The 16134-nt window shown below is 35.1% G+C and overlaps 1 protein-coding gene across 2 annotated transcripts; it reads right to left on the bottom strand.

Annotated features, from left to right (window-relative positions):
- Positions 1 to 4905: 4905 nt before the first annotated feature.
- Positions 4906 to 10913, bottom strand: clic1 (chloride intracellular channel 1). 2 transcript variants are annotated; one of them, XM_008422773.3, is made up of 7 exons: positions 10598 to 10913; positions 10295 to 10353; positions 8202 to 8311; positions 6636 to 6761; positions 5588 to 5694; positions 5197 to 5378; positions 4906 to 5098 (listed from the first exon to the last, which is right to left on the bottom strand). In XM_008422773.3, exons 2-7 carry the CDS (start codon positions 10334 to 10336, stop codon positions 4937 to 4939), a joined length of 729 nt encoding a protein of 242 aa, XP_008420995.1. In that variant the 5' UTR covers positions 10337 to 10353; positions 10598 to 10913; the 3' UTR covers positions 4906 to 4936. The 2 variants fall into 2 exon arrangements, with proteins under 2 accessions (XP_008420995.1, XP_081468438.1); XM_081612312.1 differs by lacking the exon at positions 10598 to 10913 and having other exon boundaries at positions 10295 to 10569.
- Positions 10914 to 16134: the final 5221 nt, after the last annotated feature.

Genomic DNA, 16134 nt, shown 5'->3' on the forward strand with positions numbered 1-16134 from the left:
CATATTCAGCAAACTACATAAAAAAATGTTAACGTGTAATATCTATGAGTACAAATTATGACATGTTCAGCAGAAACCTTCTCTGTTTTCCTTTTTATGTGGACATTTCAATAAAACAATCCTCAAAACAAGCCAGAAAAAAAAGGACGCGTTTTGTTATGAAGATATTTTTATTGGAACATTAATAAAAGTCAAATAAAAACGTTTCAGCTGTGAGTTTGATTGTCCTCGCTGCTGCTTTGATCTGTTTTACTTCATGATGCCATTAGCATTAAGACAGCGTGAAAAATCACAACATCAATAACAAAACATGTGAAATGAAAAGCAGAAAATAAAAATCCGACACATTTCCTGGTCCCTGAAATTGTTTCAAATATATATTAAGAAATGAGAGTTTCTGCTATGCTTGGACAAAAACACTAATAATGATTAACAGTGAAGTTATTCATATTGAATCCCTTTAAGCATTAGTCCATGTTAAAAATTAGATCAAATCCACATCAGTTCAACAAGCAAAACATTCTGTAATCAAACCCAAATCCTTCATAAAATTTGAGTTTATTGAGGTGAATTAACTCACAGCTGATTTCTAACACAATCAGGATTTTCTAATTGCACTTCGGTCATTTTTAGCAACACTAAAGAACTTCATATCAAAACAGCCTCTGGAAATGTTCAACTGTGTTACCCTGAGGATGTGGTACTGCTTAACCAGACGAAGTGTGTTGTTAGCTCCAGGTCCTTCCATTTCGATTTAATCCAAGATCGTTTTGTAGGCAAGAAAACCTCCAGGAGGGAATCGAACCAACAGACAAGAGTCACGACCGAGTCTCAGATCTCTTTGGATAAAAATAAGGCTAACGGTGGCATATTTATGATTTGTTATTTTGTCAGAAGAACTTCACACAACCAACAAAAATATACAAGTAATCTATACTTTTATCAGGTGTTTGATATGTAACAGAGAAACGAACACATGTTCTAAAGCAGCGGTGTCAAACGTTTTGGGCCAAATCAAGATCACGAATGCTCTTAAAGGGCCGGTAGTGCCAAAATGTATTGATAAACTGTGAAATATATTAATGAATTCGTAAAATTAAATAATATAATTGAATGTCTTTTCAGTCCCACCAGAATTTCGCGATTGTTTTTGTGATTTTTTTGCAATAAGAATCGAAGTGTTTGTGGTTCAAATTTGGAAATATTTGCACTTATTTATGACGGTAGATGTGACTTTTTATTCCTCGCTGTTTAGATTGTGGATCTGACATCAGTTAAGACAGAAGCAGCTGTTTAGTACAAGTCAGAGAGTTTTTTGACCATTTTTGAGAGAAATCTTCAATAAACTCCCAATAATTAGTACAAAAAAAGAGCAGGGATTTGTTGATTTTTGTGAATTTCCATAATAATACACAAGAAACTGGACGGACTAATTTATATAATTTAGTAGTAAACAGACAAAAACTGCATTGATTTGATTGAAAACATGATATTCAAGCAGACTTAATGTTTAGTCCAGAATCCAGAGGGCCACATAAAAAGCTGCGGCGGGCCGGATTTGGCCCACGGGCCTCAAGTTTGACACATGCATTCTAAAGATATTTTTTTAACTTAACTGCAGACATTACAGAAAAATGAAACATTTTCAGAAAAAAATTGAACAATAATAAAATCCCACACAGATGTGATCCTTCCACAGACGTTTTAAAAACAGATTTGGTGGCTCATTTCCAAGAAGAAAGTATTTCCAGCAACTTCAATAAATCCTATTTAACTGTGAAACCTACTCAACTGTCTAGTTATTCACATCAACATGGGCCAAGCCAGACCAAGGAAGAAGCAAACTGTGCAGCTGTCTGCGGCTCCACACCAACAGGGGGCTCCACAGAGCAGCTACGGTGCAAAGCTTTTCTTCTAATTGTTTCCGTCAATAAGAGTATTTGTCATTAGGTTAAATAAAAAATATACAACTTCTGAGCTCTAATACTCAACTAGAAACAAAAGAAAAACATTTTAATTAGGTATGGGCCACTGTAAAATTCTGACATTTTGATAACCTTAAGAAAAAAAATACAATTTTATTGTAATGTAAAATTTTATTTTACTACAAATTCTACTACTGCAGATATAAAATATTTCAAGTATTAATTTCATTTTGATTCAGTTGATTTTAATTTAAATGAAAACAGGCAGTGGTTGTTTTAAATGAACCTACATTTATTTTTAAAAATTTTTAATGTTTTCTACAAAATCCCCTTTTGTCCGTCTCTTTTATGATTCCTTTAAAGTGAAAAGTTAGCTCATCGACTTCAGCATGCTCACAGTCTCTCTTCCATACATGTAATTATTAATTAGAGACCTTGGCAGCGGATCACAAACAAGCCCACTAATCTTGACTAATCCCTCACGCTCGCTGTGGGAGCGCAGAAAGAGGAAGCCCGCATCTATTGAAACGGTTTCCTGTTTAGCTGCTTTCAGCGCCGGCTCGGTCTGGGCTGCTTTCCTCTGGTCCGCAACGAATCCAAACCTTTTCTGAATCATGATGTCTTACTATGAAAAGCTGTGTTTCCTCTGTGATAAAGTCTGTGGGAAACACCTGTGATTAAAACACAGAGTGACTCCATGGTATGCAAATATCACTTCCCTAAAAAATGTCCAGAGACTAAAAAGGTTTAATCTGGATGTGTTGGAATAATTAATATTTAAAAATAAAGAGAGGGGAAAGATTAAACGACTGTGTCCATTCTGAAGTTGTAATCAGACACAAGAAAAGCTGCAGTATGTTTTTTTTTTCTCCTCCTACTACTAAAGTAAAAGTATTTAATGAGCTGAGTATTGATTTTTTGTAGGTGACTGCTGCTAGCTAGCCAATTAGATGTGTTAGCTGGGTTGCTAATTAGCCTGCAGTTTACCAATGGACCAACTGTACCAACTGTAAATTGTTATATACTTTAAAAATGCAACCCAAACCATCTTGTATGTATTTTTTTATTAGTTGGAAACCTAAAAACTAATGTTGGACATGCTAGCAGCTAAAGTAGCTAGCCTACTGTTATCTTTCCACCGAAAGATAAAATAATACTTATAGCTTCTTGTGCTAAAATGCTTCTTACAAACTATATACTACAACCGTCTGCTTTTTTGAGACCATATAAAAAATATTTCTTTTATTGTTTGTTTTACCCTGAAAAGTTTTAGGTAATTTCTCCATCATACACAGCTAGAACAAACAACAGGTAGAGAAGAAGTGTTGCAGATTTGTGTTATGGTTTAGCTTTGCATTTTAAATCAAAATCAAATTAGTAGTAAATTGATATTATACTATATTGTTCAGCACATACACTATTTGCTGTAGTAGAAATAAATGTCACTTTTGTACTTTGAATAGAAATAATTAGACTATGTTTTAATACTTTGCTTTAATTGTGGCCTGTAAGTCTTCCTTGAACAAGTTAGAATAAAGACTATAAGAAATATTTAAATTTTTTTTTAGACAATGAGATTTTAGTTTGCTCACTTCTGGTATTTTGAGCTCCTTCCAGAAGGAGCCGTTTTGGGGCATCTTGTCACTTTAAATCCAAATGAGAAATTATACATTCTTTCATCTTTGAAAAGCATTAGTAGAGCCTCTGGCACAACCAACAAGAATGCAGCAAGTGGTGTCTAGATGATAAATCAACAGCAAAACACTTGTCTTTTCAAGCAGCCATTGTACAGTGAATACAGTGGTGAAACCAGCTGAGCAAACATGCCCCTAAGGTTGCTAGGTAACAGGCTGGACTTCACTGAGGTTGCTAGGTAACGAGCTGGGCAGTGTCGATTTGTTACATTACATTCTGAAGGTTTTCTGAAACAGAAAACTTTCCAAAAGACATCAACACACAGCCAAAAACCATCTGGTTGTTTTGTTAAGAGCTCGGGTTGATTTTGGAAGAAGTAGGTTAGTACAAAAACATCTAAAAATGTTTATTTAGCATAACATGCCCACTTTAAATTCTTCTTTTAAACAGATGCTATGTTATTTCTTTAAGGTTATCATAAAGTTAGAATCTTGTACCAGTCTACAGTTAGCAAAGAATAGCAGCAAACAGTGGAATTAGGTGAGAGTGGGGCCCCAAATTGTTATTTTGCCCGAATACCAAAGAAAAGCTTGAACCGGCTCTGATCTGAGGTCAAAGTTCAATGAAGCAGGTGAATAAAGGCAAACAACACAAATGTTTTTGTTTAAAAAAAGGTGTGTGAAAATACAAGTCTTCCTGGAAGGAACATTTTGACTTAGTCATGTATTATCTAGAGCAGGGGTGCCCAACGTGCGGCGAAGGGGCCATTTGTGGCCCTTGGAATGAATTTTTGTGGCCCCTGACTGAGGTTAAAAAAATGGTGCAAATTTTGGATGAGATGGACATTTCTTAAAATTATTGTAGAGTGAGATTTCCATGGCAAGTTTATATTGTAAATGGAAAACACAAAGAATTTTTCTTTCAGAGTTTTTAAAAAGACAATTTATAGACCAACAAAATAGAAAATATAAAGTTAAATAAACATTAAGGCAAATCTCATTCTAATGTTGGATTTGATAAAAAAAAATAATTAACTTGTTCAATTTATTGTTGTGCAGATAAAGGAGAAAACATTCACAATAATATAACTTTTATGTTGTTTAATGGACGGAAAAAGCTCATTTTGGCCCTCGGTGGAAAGAGTTTGGACACCACTGATCTAGACTCTGCCCTCGTCTCCCTGCTGATGTAACCGATCCTGGCTGAAGTGGAGAATAAATACAAAGATCCACCTGTGGGTGTGTGTTCTGTAAGGTAAACAAAGCTTAAAGGAAACTCCCATCGGCAGGGAAACAGATCCCGATTGTTTGCAGAGTAAATATTTGATTACTGATTTCTGTGTGGATTTATTTTTTTTAACATGGCTTATCGCCGTCCTACTTGAGAGCTTTCGCTACAGTCGAATACGCCATGAGGATCTCCGCATCGACAGGACAGGTGGCGCTAAACTCTTCCCTGGCGTACGCTGCGTTCAGGTACCTCCAGACGTTAGTCAGAGACTCTGGGATGGTGAAGTTTCTGTACTTCAAACTCACCACCTGGAGGTAAAAAAAAAAAAAAAAAAAAAGGATCCGTTTGAGTGGCAGGGATCAGGAAAACCGTGGAGAGGATAAACGTCGCACACTGAGAAGATTACCTTCAAGATGTGCAGCTTTGGCAGCAAGTTGCAGTCCGCCAGGGTGAGCTGCTGGCCGTCCAGGAAGGGGCGTGACGAGGAAGTGGCCTCGTCGGCGGCGTCCTGGTCGATCTCGTCAGGAAGTGGGGAGCCGAGGTAGTTGTCCAGCTTCTGCAGAGCCTTCATGAGGCCTTTCTCTAGATCTGAGAGCGAACACAGACTCAAAGAATAAGCGGGGAGATTAAGAGGATGTGCGCCGTTCACGCTGACGCAGTGCTGCTAAAACTGTAATGTTATTAACAGAAACTCCCTCCCTGCTGGGTTTTGGTTTGGTTTTTTTTTTTAGCCTAAGATTAGCATGGTGACTTCAGCGTTTCGCTTTCCTGTCGTCATCATCGTTTTTGATGCTTACTGTCATTAGTCTGAGGGTTTGAGTTCTTGATGTAAGCAGAGAACTTGGAGAAGATGTCGACTCCTGCTGTGTTGGACTCTGGATTACGAGCCGCCAGACGGGGATATCTGGAAAAACAGATGGTTGGTTACATTTAAAAAAACAACTAAATAAAAACTCAAAACAAAGGGTTTAATAAAAAAGAGCTAAGCTGCAGCTAACAGCTTCATCATGATTTATTTTAATCAATTGAGACATGTCTGCAGTTTTAAGATTTCTTCTAATTTCTTATGATTTTTGTTTCATTTCTTTCTTCAATTTTTCTTTTTCAGAATTTCTGGTGATGATTCAGTTTTCAGCTGTATTTTTAATTAATCTGAGGCTAATCATGACTAATTAATCAATTAATTAGTTAATCGCATGATAACTTTAAAATGAGGTTGAGGTTTTAAAGTGTAATTTTATCATAAACAATTCAGTTACTTGTGATTTTTATTAATTGTTTTGGTTGTTTTATTTTGGAAATTGAAAATGTGGAGTGTTCTGCACAAAATTAAAGTTTCTTTGTCTCCTTCAAGGACAGATTTGCCTTATTATTTCTTTATCAATACATTATTAGAAAATGATCTCAAAACAACGATATAATCGTTTATCACAATAATTTCTGGGACAATTTATCATCCACTAACATTTGTAATTGTGACTGGTCTAGGTGTACATGCAGTATTATGCCATATATTACTTGAAAATTGTCTCAAAACATCAATATTATTGTTAATAACATATAGTTTCAGCATAAAATAGTAACAGTGCCAGGTCTATACTGGCATTATTAAACTTTAAAAACAATAAAATAGCTTCCGAAAGCTTAAAACATGCTATTCATCAGTTAAAATATTAATAGAGAGTCTATAAGAAGCATGACTTAAGATCTGGGTAATGATTTATCCAAAGGGTTTATGGTTACTATAACCAGGATCTGTCTTAAATTATCACTTTACACCATTTCAGCGCAAACATTCAGAACAAAATTTACATCCTAACAGAACAAGTGAAGGTTATTGGTTACTTAGGAGGGCAGAGCGTCGACTCGATGAACTCCTCGATTTTGTTGGTGTCGGTTTTCACCTCGTTGCCGTACTGCAGGAAGGGAGGCTGAGCTCCAGGAGCCAGATCATTCAGGATGTCTGGTTTCCTGAGAGGAAGAAGAAAAACCAACAGGTGAACAAAACCTACACAGTTACTCCATAACTTAACGCTCTGCTTTCTTATTTCACGCTACTGGGTGATCGGACGAATTTATCGACCATCAACGATAAGCTGCGACTTTCACCAGTAGTTTTTATGAGACCGATTTTATTTTTATTTTTTGGCCTATGAGTTACACTGCAAAAACACAAAATATTACCAAGTATTTTCGGTTTAGTTTCTAGTGTACTTGAGGTTAACTTCAGAGTAAATTTTCAGCTGGTTTTAAGCCAATGATTCCTTAATATAGATTAAAAAGTATATTGAGCAGATGTGGGTCAAAATAATTGCGTTTCACAAACATGTAACAGTTAACTAGTTAAATAATGTTGTTATTTAACAATACTGTTGTAGGAATCATTCTACCAATTGTCAATAGTATGAACCACCTTTTAAAAAGTTGGAGTTTTCTCAGTTTGCTACTCTGGTGCAATATTTTGGTCTAGTTTCTAGTGCAGACATCTTAATTCACTTGAAATAAGTCAAAATTACTTTCAGCAAGATATAGGAGCTTGTTTTAAATCAATAATACCTCAGTATTGATGAAAAAGTGCTGGCTCCATAACCAACTGCCACTGGGGCTGTCACCTAGCAACGGCAGCCAAGACCAGACCGTCACCTAGCAACGGCAGCCAAGACCAGACCGTCACCTAGCAACCAAGTTCTAGTTCCACTGGAAGATTATTTCACGTATAATATGGGAAAAATGTCTTGTTATAAGTGTATTAATCTGCCAATAGAACAAGTGTTTTTTTAAACAAGAAGGAATTATTTACTTTAAACAAGCTCCTATTTCTTGGTCAAAGTTACTTGTACGTTAGTTTTGTCTTATTTCAAGGATTGCACTAAAAACTAGACCAAAAAATACTTGGTAAGATTTTGTGTTTTGGCTCTGTACTCTCTTAATAATGGCTTTAACAATGCTTGATTTAACCCAAAAGACGCAGCTCATGGAAAAAGAACAACTAATGACGTTTTTAATGGCGCAAGAAGAGTTTTATTTTTCCCAAATGCAGCTGCGATTTATTTACTCGAGAACTATTCAGGATCAGAATAAGCGGAAAAAGGAAAATAGCCTATTTCTTCTGGATAAAGAAAAATATCTTGTTATAAGTGAAATAATCTGCTAATGTAATTAATAATTTTTGATCAATATTGAATAATTATTGACTTAAAACAAGTTCCTATTGCTGAAAAGTTACTTGTAAGTTAGTTTTGTCTTATTACAAGTTTACTAAGACGTTATGTACCAAAAACTAGGCCAAAAATACTTGGTAAGGCTTTGTGTTTTTGCAGTGTAGGCCAACAAGATAAATGTGTGTGTTGTACCAGCAGTAACCTGCACAGGATTAAATAAAAACAAACACAAATGAGGGCTGGTTTTTACTTCCTCATATCCACTGTGGTGACGTCGAACACCACTCCTTTCAGCCACAGGACCATGAAGAGGCGCTGTGAGAACGGACAGTTGCCGATGCACAGACCATCACTTCCTGCCTGCAATGCGAGAACGGACAGAGAAAGTAAAACATTTACAGGTTATTCTGATTCACGTTCCTCGTAAAGGTTTTAGTTACACAAGACTTTACAAGGTTTGAAATGCAAATACAAAGCAAAGCAATGTAATTAAGAAAGCATATTTCCTTATTTTAATTACCTAACCCAATGGATTCTGGGAAATGTTATATTTGCTTAACTTTCTCAGTGTTGATTCGATTGACATAAAATTTGGTCAGGTTTTAATCTTCCAAACTCAGTGCAATCTATATCCCACTGATTCCTATTAAAACAGCTTTTTATTTTAAATACCACAAATTTTCCATTTGCTAATAATGATTAGCAAATTCAGTAAAAATGCAAATTGATCAAAATGTATATCACTACAACTATTTTACTTATAAAATGGAGAAAATGTGTTTTAAGTGTAGATTAATGAGATGGGAAAACTAATCAGCTTTATGTAGTTTTACTAAAATAAGCAAAGATGATTTGCTAAGACCAAAACATAGTCTAAATAAATGAAAGACGTTATAAATATGTGGAGGGAAACAGGCATGAGTGAATTCTGCACCAACAAGGGCTGAAAAGCCGCTCAGTGAGGAAGAAGCCGTTACACTAAAAATGAAAATCCAGATTACAGTTGGCAAAATATCCAGAGGGGAGAGAGATTATAATTTCTGAAAACATTTCTACAGATCTGATGAAGCAAAAAAGTAGGTATTACAAACAAAGGGAAACTTGTTACTTATAAAATTACCTCATTTTATAAGGAGGTTTTTCATCTTTTGTAAAAGTTAATTCATTTTGTTCTCCAAACTAAAATTGACAATAGACCATTTTATTTAAATTTTCATAGATTTCAAAATAAAACATTAAATTAAGTGCACAATTATATATGCAGCTCTGTAAAACATTAAGAGACCACTTTAAATTATCAGTTTCTCTGATTTTACTTTTTTTATAGGTTCATGTTTTAGTAAAATGAACATTATTTTTTATTCTATGAACTACTGACAAAATTTAGTTTTTATTTGCAGATGATAAATGGTCAAAATAACAAAAAAGATGGAGTTCTTTCAGACCTCAAATAATGCAAAGAAATCAAGTTTATATCAGTTTAAAAACAACAACCCTAATGTTTTAAGAGTTCAGAGATCCATACTTTGTGGAAAAACCAGGAGGTTTTCAATGGAGTTCAGTGCAGTGGGCTCTTAGTCTTTTCCCAGAGGTTTATATCAAATAAATCTGTTTATTCATGGCTATGGAGAGGTTTTATTTTGTGGCAGCGGGGGTAAGAACACTATTTTTAAATTGAAAAGACTGCTGACAACGTTTCCTTAAACTCCTGCTTTTGTAGATCAAATGTTTTGACAACATAACCAAGACCAACATATCCTGCCAGCTGTTTTATCTGCATATTTACAGAACTTTCCGTTCTGTACTCAACTAGATCAGATTTTCATTCATGAAATAATGCAAACCAAACCAGCAGATACAAAAATAGTAGACTTTATCCTAAGAAAACTTTAAAAACATGTAGCATAGCATTTATGCCCACTTTTTAGTTGAACTTTATAGGCTATCAGATGTAAACGTGTGAAAGTTAAAGACTCTAGAGAAGTTACAACAGCATCTTTCACGACTGCAGAGGGGAAAAGTGGAGGGTGGCGCACATGTTCATACAGAGGAGTCATTATGAGAGAGGAAGAGGAATAAACTTCAATTTAGCGCCCTGACCAACATACTAAATATAGATGGAAACCCATCGCCTGTTGTCTTAATGTGCTTTTAATTAGATTACTGGGGTTTATAACCCGCGGTGAGTCATGAGTGACATGAAAACAAACACGGGTCTCATTTTTTTTCTTCTCTCGGATAAACTCAGATACGCTATCAGATATGAGCAGAAATCTTTCCATAAACCCGTCGCCGCCTGCGCGTCGCTTTCTGGGTGTGATGGCTTTCATTGCTGCCGCTTACCTTCACAAAAAGCTCAATTTTGGCCTCGTTTGCGTCGCTCATCTTCACCCAGTAAACACCTTTGCAGAGGCAAAAAGAGAGGACAAGAACTTTTGAGTTAAAGTTTTGAAAGTGAAGTGAAAAGCAGCAGCGGAAAGGCGGGCAGCTCAGCCCACATCTTCCGCTACGACAAATCCCCGACACAGGCTGACTAATGTGACAATGTGGCGGCCGCGCAAGCAGCGGAAACGCCTCACAAAGCCCTTTTCTCCCCGCAGAGAGCTCTAAAACTTAATCCGAGAGCTTAAATGATCCAGATCTTACAGTGCTGAAAGTTTTCTGTCCGCGCTGCTGCTGCTGCTACTGGTTTCCTCCTCCAGGTTCAGGGTCAGCACTGCAGCAGCGACACAATCATCATCATCATCATCATGAAAGCTGCGCCTCCATTTCCTGCTGCGCAGCCCTTGCAGAAAGTTGCATGAAGAAACTCTCGGTGTAAGAAATGCAGGAGAGCAAGAATAGATCGAGTTCAAAACAGAGAGTTGGTAAAATTACAAGCACATTCTTCAAATGTTTCTGAGAAACGAGCTATTGATATTTCGATTGGATAATGTCATGCAGAAACCGAAAAGGATCACCTGTAGCTTCCTGTTGTGGATTTTGTGGGTCGTTTTGCTTGTTTTTAATCACCGGATTTTCATTTTATAAACACAAAACGTTCATATTTTACGTTGAATATTTGGGGGGAAAGACTAAAAAAGTTAAAATTGTCTAATATTTTGTCTAAAATGCTAAACACCTCTAAATAAATTTGTTTATTATATGTAGAGCACTTCTCTCCATCTGCAGGCCAGCTCATGCCAATGCATATCTTTTTTTTAGCCAGGCAGGGTTGCGGCTCCCCCTCGTGGTAGCCGAAGGAGCTACACTTCCGGTGCACCGGAAGTGCACTACATCAAGGAGTTCGATGGCTTCATTAAGAAACCCCATTTTTTAAACTCTGCGTTTTGTTCCAGCAGCACAGTTTGTAAAGATACTCCAAAATGTTGCGTAATAATTATTGTATTTGCGTTGAAACTGTTGCATCATTTTAGGCATCTAATTAACTTGTTTAATGATTAATTGATTCTTAAAAAAAACAAACTTTTTTGTGAAGTGACAACTAAGCAGAGCTGGTTTAATATTTGACTTGAATTAACATTTAGTTTTCTAAATCTAATGCAAAAAATAGGACAATTAAACATATTCTGGGCATCAGAAAGCAATGCGCCCGTATGCATTGCAGTAGTTCTTGTTGAATGGTTAGCATGTTTCCCACTTCAATAAAAATTTCCTATTATTTTCCTCTCATTAATAGGTCAGTTGCTGACAAACCCAATATGATTGACAGGTGGGGTCATATTAATTTTTATCCCTTTTTCATTGTTTCTAAATATAAATGATTGTTTACAAACTGAATCATATCTATTAAGTTTTTTTATTTGGTGCAAAGTAATTAGCCTGGCTCTGTTTGTGTGCTTGTGAAGCACCAGAGGGCGTCATTGGTTTCAGAATAACTTGCAGACATGTTGGTGCAGCCAGATTTACCAGCTGATCTGGAGGGAACAATAGACTGTAGCTGGCAGCCGTGAAGGGGACATACCACAAGCCCGGATCATGGAGACAGAACAAACCTCACCCAGATGGAGCACAACGATTAATTGTGTCTCTTCAAAAATGTTTAATTTCAAAGGCCTAAATATATTTTTAGATAAAATGTCCAATCCAAGAGTAATATGAAAGAAATTGTTAATGTTTAGTTGTTTGCTAGACATTTTTGATTGACTATATTGTACCTTTGGATTTAAATAGTAATTACTGACTTATATTCTTCTTACTTTGAATAACATTTGATACACAGACACACAAATCACTTAACTTATATGTTTTTTCTGCACCTTTCCAGGTTCTTAATATTAGCTTGTCAGAGATTATGTTCCAAAAGTGCCACAATCCACATGAACAAAAAGTCTTTACCACAAAAAAGTGCATTAATATAATTCATTTAATTAAAAAAATAATGAATAGATAACTAAATCATAAATAAATGAATATGTGAGATTTATTTAATCCAAAATACATTTAATTAAATGTGAAAATCTGTGAATGAAAATGTAAGTATTATTATTATTCAATCTTATTATATTTTAGCATCTATTTCAATATTTTTTAATTATTTCAACAATAATAATTATTAGCTAATAATTATTATAGTAATTATTTAATATTATTTATCAATTAATAATTTATTGTAATTATTATTAAGTAATAGTTAATGATACATTATTATTATTATTATTATTATTATTATTATTATTATTATTATTATTATTATTATTATTATTATTATTATTATTATTAGTGTTTAGTGTCATGTCTCTTGAAAATGTTACTTGGAAATATCGACATTTTATTTCAAATTCTGTGATAGGATATGAAAGTCGAAAGTTTGAGATCAGATCTTATTCAAAAATACTGTTGGTAAATATCCACACAGGGAGCTTAAATCCACAGTTTCAATGTGTTACAGAAAGAAAATCTCAAAAAGGTTCATTTCAGAGCTGTAATTAATTTTTACAGTAATAAGTTATCATATCAGAGGGTCAACATAATCACAGAGGATCAGTGTGAAATCACAGCACAACTTTATTACTTAAAACAACAAATAATTACATCTGAAATAAGAAAAACTGACAGTCAACAAATGCAAATTAGAGACATTACGCAGAGGTATTTCATGTTAGACTACAACTCCCAGAATCCCCAGAGTGAGGGCAACATGGCAGCACAGAGGGCCGCAGACAGTTGGACGGAAGTGGCTCCGTTGCACAGGTCTATGACGCAGCATTTGTAGGAGCTGGTGAACGGGGCTCCCAGGAGGGATCCAGTCAGCGTCAACCCGCACAAGCATAGACATCAATATGTATTAATGTCTATGCGCACAAGTACGAGTTCACACAGCCCCTGGTGTGCAGGGTCAGCGACCCCGTAGCGTTGAATTCTGAAACGAACATTAACAGCGAGCTAACGGTAGGCTTCTTCTGAGAGCTAGCTAGCTCTGTTAAAACTGATTTATCAAACAAACCTCTGAAATTTCATCATATTTGTTGTAAAATTAGTCCTGAAAAATACCCATTTAAAGTTTTAGGAAAAAGTCAGAATTCTGGCTGTAATCCAAAAATTGTGATTTCAGGATTTATAGATTTTTGTGAAATCAGGACGTGTTTGACAGAAATCCGCTGGACCTACAGCAATAACAAAGACATTGCGTGAAACAGAATCTCTGCAGAATTCAGGAATATAAACAGTTTGAAAATTGCTTAATCCTTTTCAGATTAATGTGGAGAAACATTTGCCTCTCTAAAGTCATCACACTGCAAAAACACAAAATCTTACCAAGTATTTTTGGTCTATAGTTTCTGGTAAACTTGAAATAAATGAAAACTAACTTACAAGTACATTTTCAGCCAGATAAAGGAGCTTGTTTTAAGTCATTAATTCCTTAATATTGATTTTAAAAAGTACTACTTCCATTTGCAGATTATTAAACTTACAAAACATTTTCCCATCTTAAAAGTGAAATGATCTGCCAATGGAGCTATTACTTTTTCATCAATATTAAGAAGTTATTGACTTAAAACAAACCTCTATATCTTGCTCAAAATGTACTTGTAAATTATTTCAAGTTAACTATGAGACTTGCAGTGGAAACTAGACCAAAACTACCTGGTAAGATTATTTGGTTTTAATTTGTAGCTGAGAAAACCCCAACTTTGGTGGTTCATAGTCATACTAGTAATAATTGGTGCACTCTTTCCCACAACTGCATTGACAGTCATGAAAACTTTCTTTTGTTGCTTCTTTTAAATAAGAACTAACTTTAATTAGCTGTTATATGTTTGAGGGACTTGATTATCTTCACCCACATCTGGTCTGAATAACTGGCTCCACTACATAGTTCCTTAAGATGCTGGTAACGTAGTAGTCTCATCATCAGTAGATGGTCACGCAGCTTTTTTAAAGTTTTCCTTACGTGCTTCTCCTGTGTAGCAGCTCTCTGTTGAGTTGCCGCATGTGGCGTCGCTCCCAAACAAGCAGCTTCCAAATATGCCAACAGAGCAGTGGCAGCAGGTCAGACAGTTCGCTGTTCAGTGGAAAAAAACAAACCAACTTACTCACAAAGTACCACAACATCAATTTGCGTAATCATAAATGATGGGAACGAAGCAGAGGTGGGTAGAGTACTCAAGTAAGAGTAGAACTACTACTACATATTTTTACTCAAGAAAAAGTAAAAAGTATCTGTCTAAAAAATTACTCAAATACATCTGCTCAAGTACTGTAACTGATCAAATTATCAATCATTTAATATTTAAAAATTACATCATCAGATGGACCAAAATATAAAGTTAAGTGAAAATTTTGGTATTTGAAGGTCAAAAATTTAAAAAAATTAAGAAAAATCAAGCAAAATAAAAAATTTCCAAATCAGTTTCTTTCAATAAAAAACTTAAAAAACTGCAGGTTTGTGCCAGTTTATGGTGAATTTTCTTTTATTAAAACATGTTTGTTTGTCAGTCAGTGGGTAGAAAATCTAGAAATTTTACTCAAGTAAGAGTAGAAATACACTGCTCAAAAAAATAAAGGGAACACTTAAATAACACAATATAACTCCAAGTAAATCAAACTTCTGTGAAATCAAACTGTCCACTTAGGAAGCAACACTGATTGACCCGACGAGGGTCCCCGTTGTCAATCAGTGTTGCTTCCTAAGTGGACAGTTTGATTTCACAGAAGTTTGATTTACTTGGAGTTATATTGTGTTGTTTAAGTGTTCCCTTTATTTTTTTGAGCAGTGTATTTCAAAAATAAAATTACTCAAATAAAATTAAAAAGCACAGCAAAGTAAAAATACTCCTAAAAGCATTTTTTTTCTTCAAAAAAGCTATTCAAGTAAATGTAATTAGTTAAGAGAAATAAACCAGGGAAGCTTTTAGTTACTTCTTACCAAATAATTTCTGCATTCTGGGCATATAAGCTGGAACTGTCTTAATATAAGATTCTTTTTCTTTATTCTTACTTTTGAATACTTTTGAAAATGTATACTTTAGTACACATAAAAGCAGAGGGGTATGCATCATTTTAATGATCCCTTGTGAATGAAAATACATTTTCTTGCGGTAAAATCACGTTTTTCTGTTCAGTTTGGCCATAATCTATCAGATCAGAGGGAAACTTGACTAATTAAAAGAAGGTATTCAAATAAATGAGAGATTTTTTTTAAACTCACCTGCCACAATTAGGGCGCTGAGACCAATTACTGCTTTCCAGATTGCATTCATTTTTCACAGGCTGATAAAGGGAAACCTTTGTAAAAACCTTTGTAAAATAAAAATATTACAGACTCAGAGTTTCAGCTGCCTTAGTTTACGTGAACCAAGGAGAAACTGAGGACGAAACGCAAGAAAAGGATGACTGATAAGAAGGAGGATCATCAGGTTTTGCTTCTTCCACAACTTTGAAGAGGAAGTTTTGTGAAAAAAATGTTTTCGTCCTCTAAAATACCCTGCTTCAAAGAAACTACAGGTCACACAAATCCCTTTGTCTGATCAGCAAATATTTGTTCAGCCAGAATATATTTGTGTTAAGATGGTAGAAGATAAAAGTAAATACACAGAAGTCCATAAATGTTCATTTAGTTTCGCAAAGAAGGCAAATACTTTTGTGTGGTTGTTTCAAAAATGAAAGTCTAACCAAGTTTACCCTGAAAGATCCTAAAAGAAGCCTCCAATACCTAAAATATCATCATGGGACCAACAGGC

The sequence above is a fragment of the Poecilia reticulata genome, chromosome 11, assembly GCF_904066995.2.
Source record: "Poecilia reticulata chromosome 11, P_reticulata-male-v2, whole genome shotgun sequence".
Classification (NCBI taxonomy): domain Eukaryota; kingdom Metazoa; phylum Chordata; class Actinopteri; order Cyprinodontiformes; family Poeciliidae; genus Poecilia; species Poecilia reticulata.

Excerpts from the sequence above, each read along its gene's own strand:
- clic1 (XM_008422773.3), bottom strand. The coding sequence starts at position 10,336 with ATGAGCGACGCAAACGAGGCCAAAATTGAGCTTTTTGTGAAG. Across the intron at positions 6,762-8,201 it reads ACCACAGTGGATATGAGGAA|GAAACCAGACATCCTGAATG; the intron begins GTAAAAACCAGC and ends TCTTCCTCTCAG. Across the intron at positions 5,379-5,587 it reads AAACCCTCAGACTAATGACA|ATCTAGAGAAAGGCCTCATG; the intron begins GTAAGCATCAAA and ends GTTCGCTCTCAG.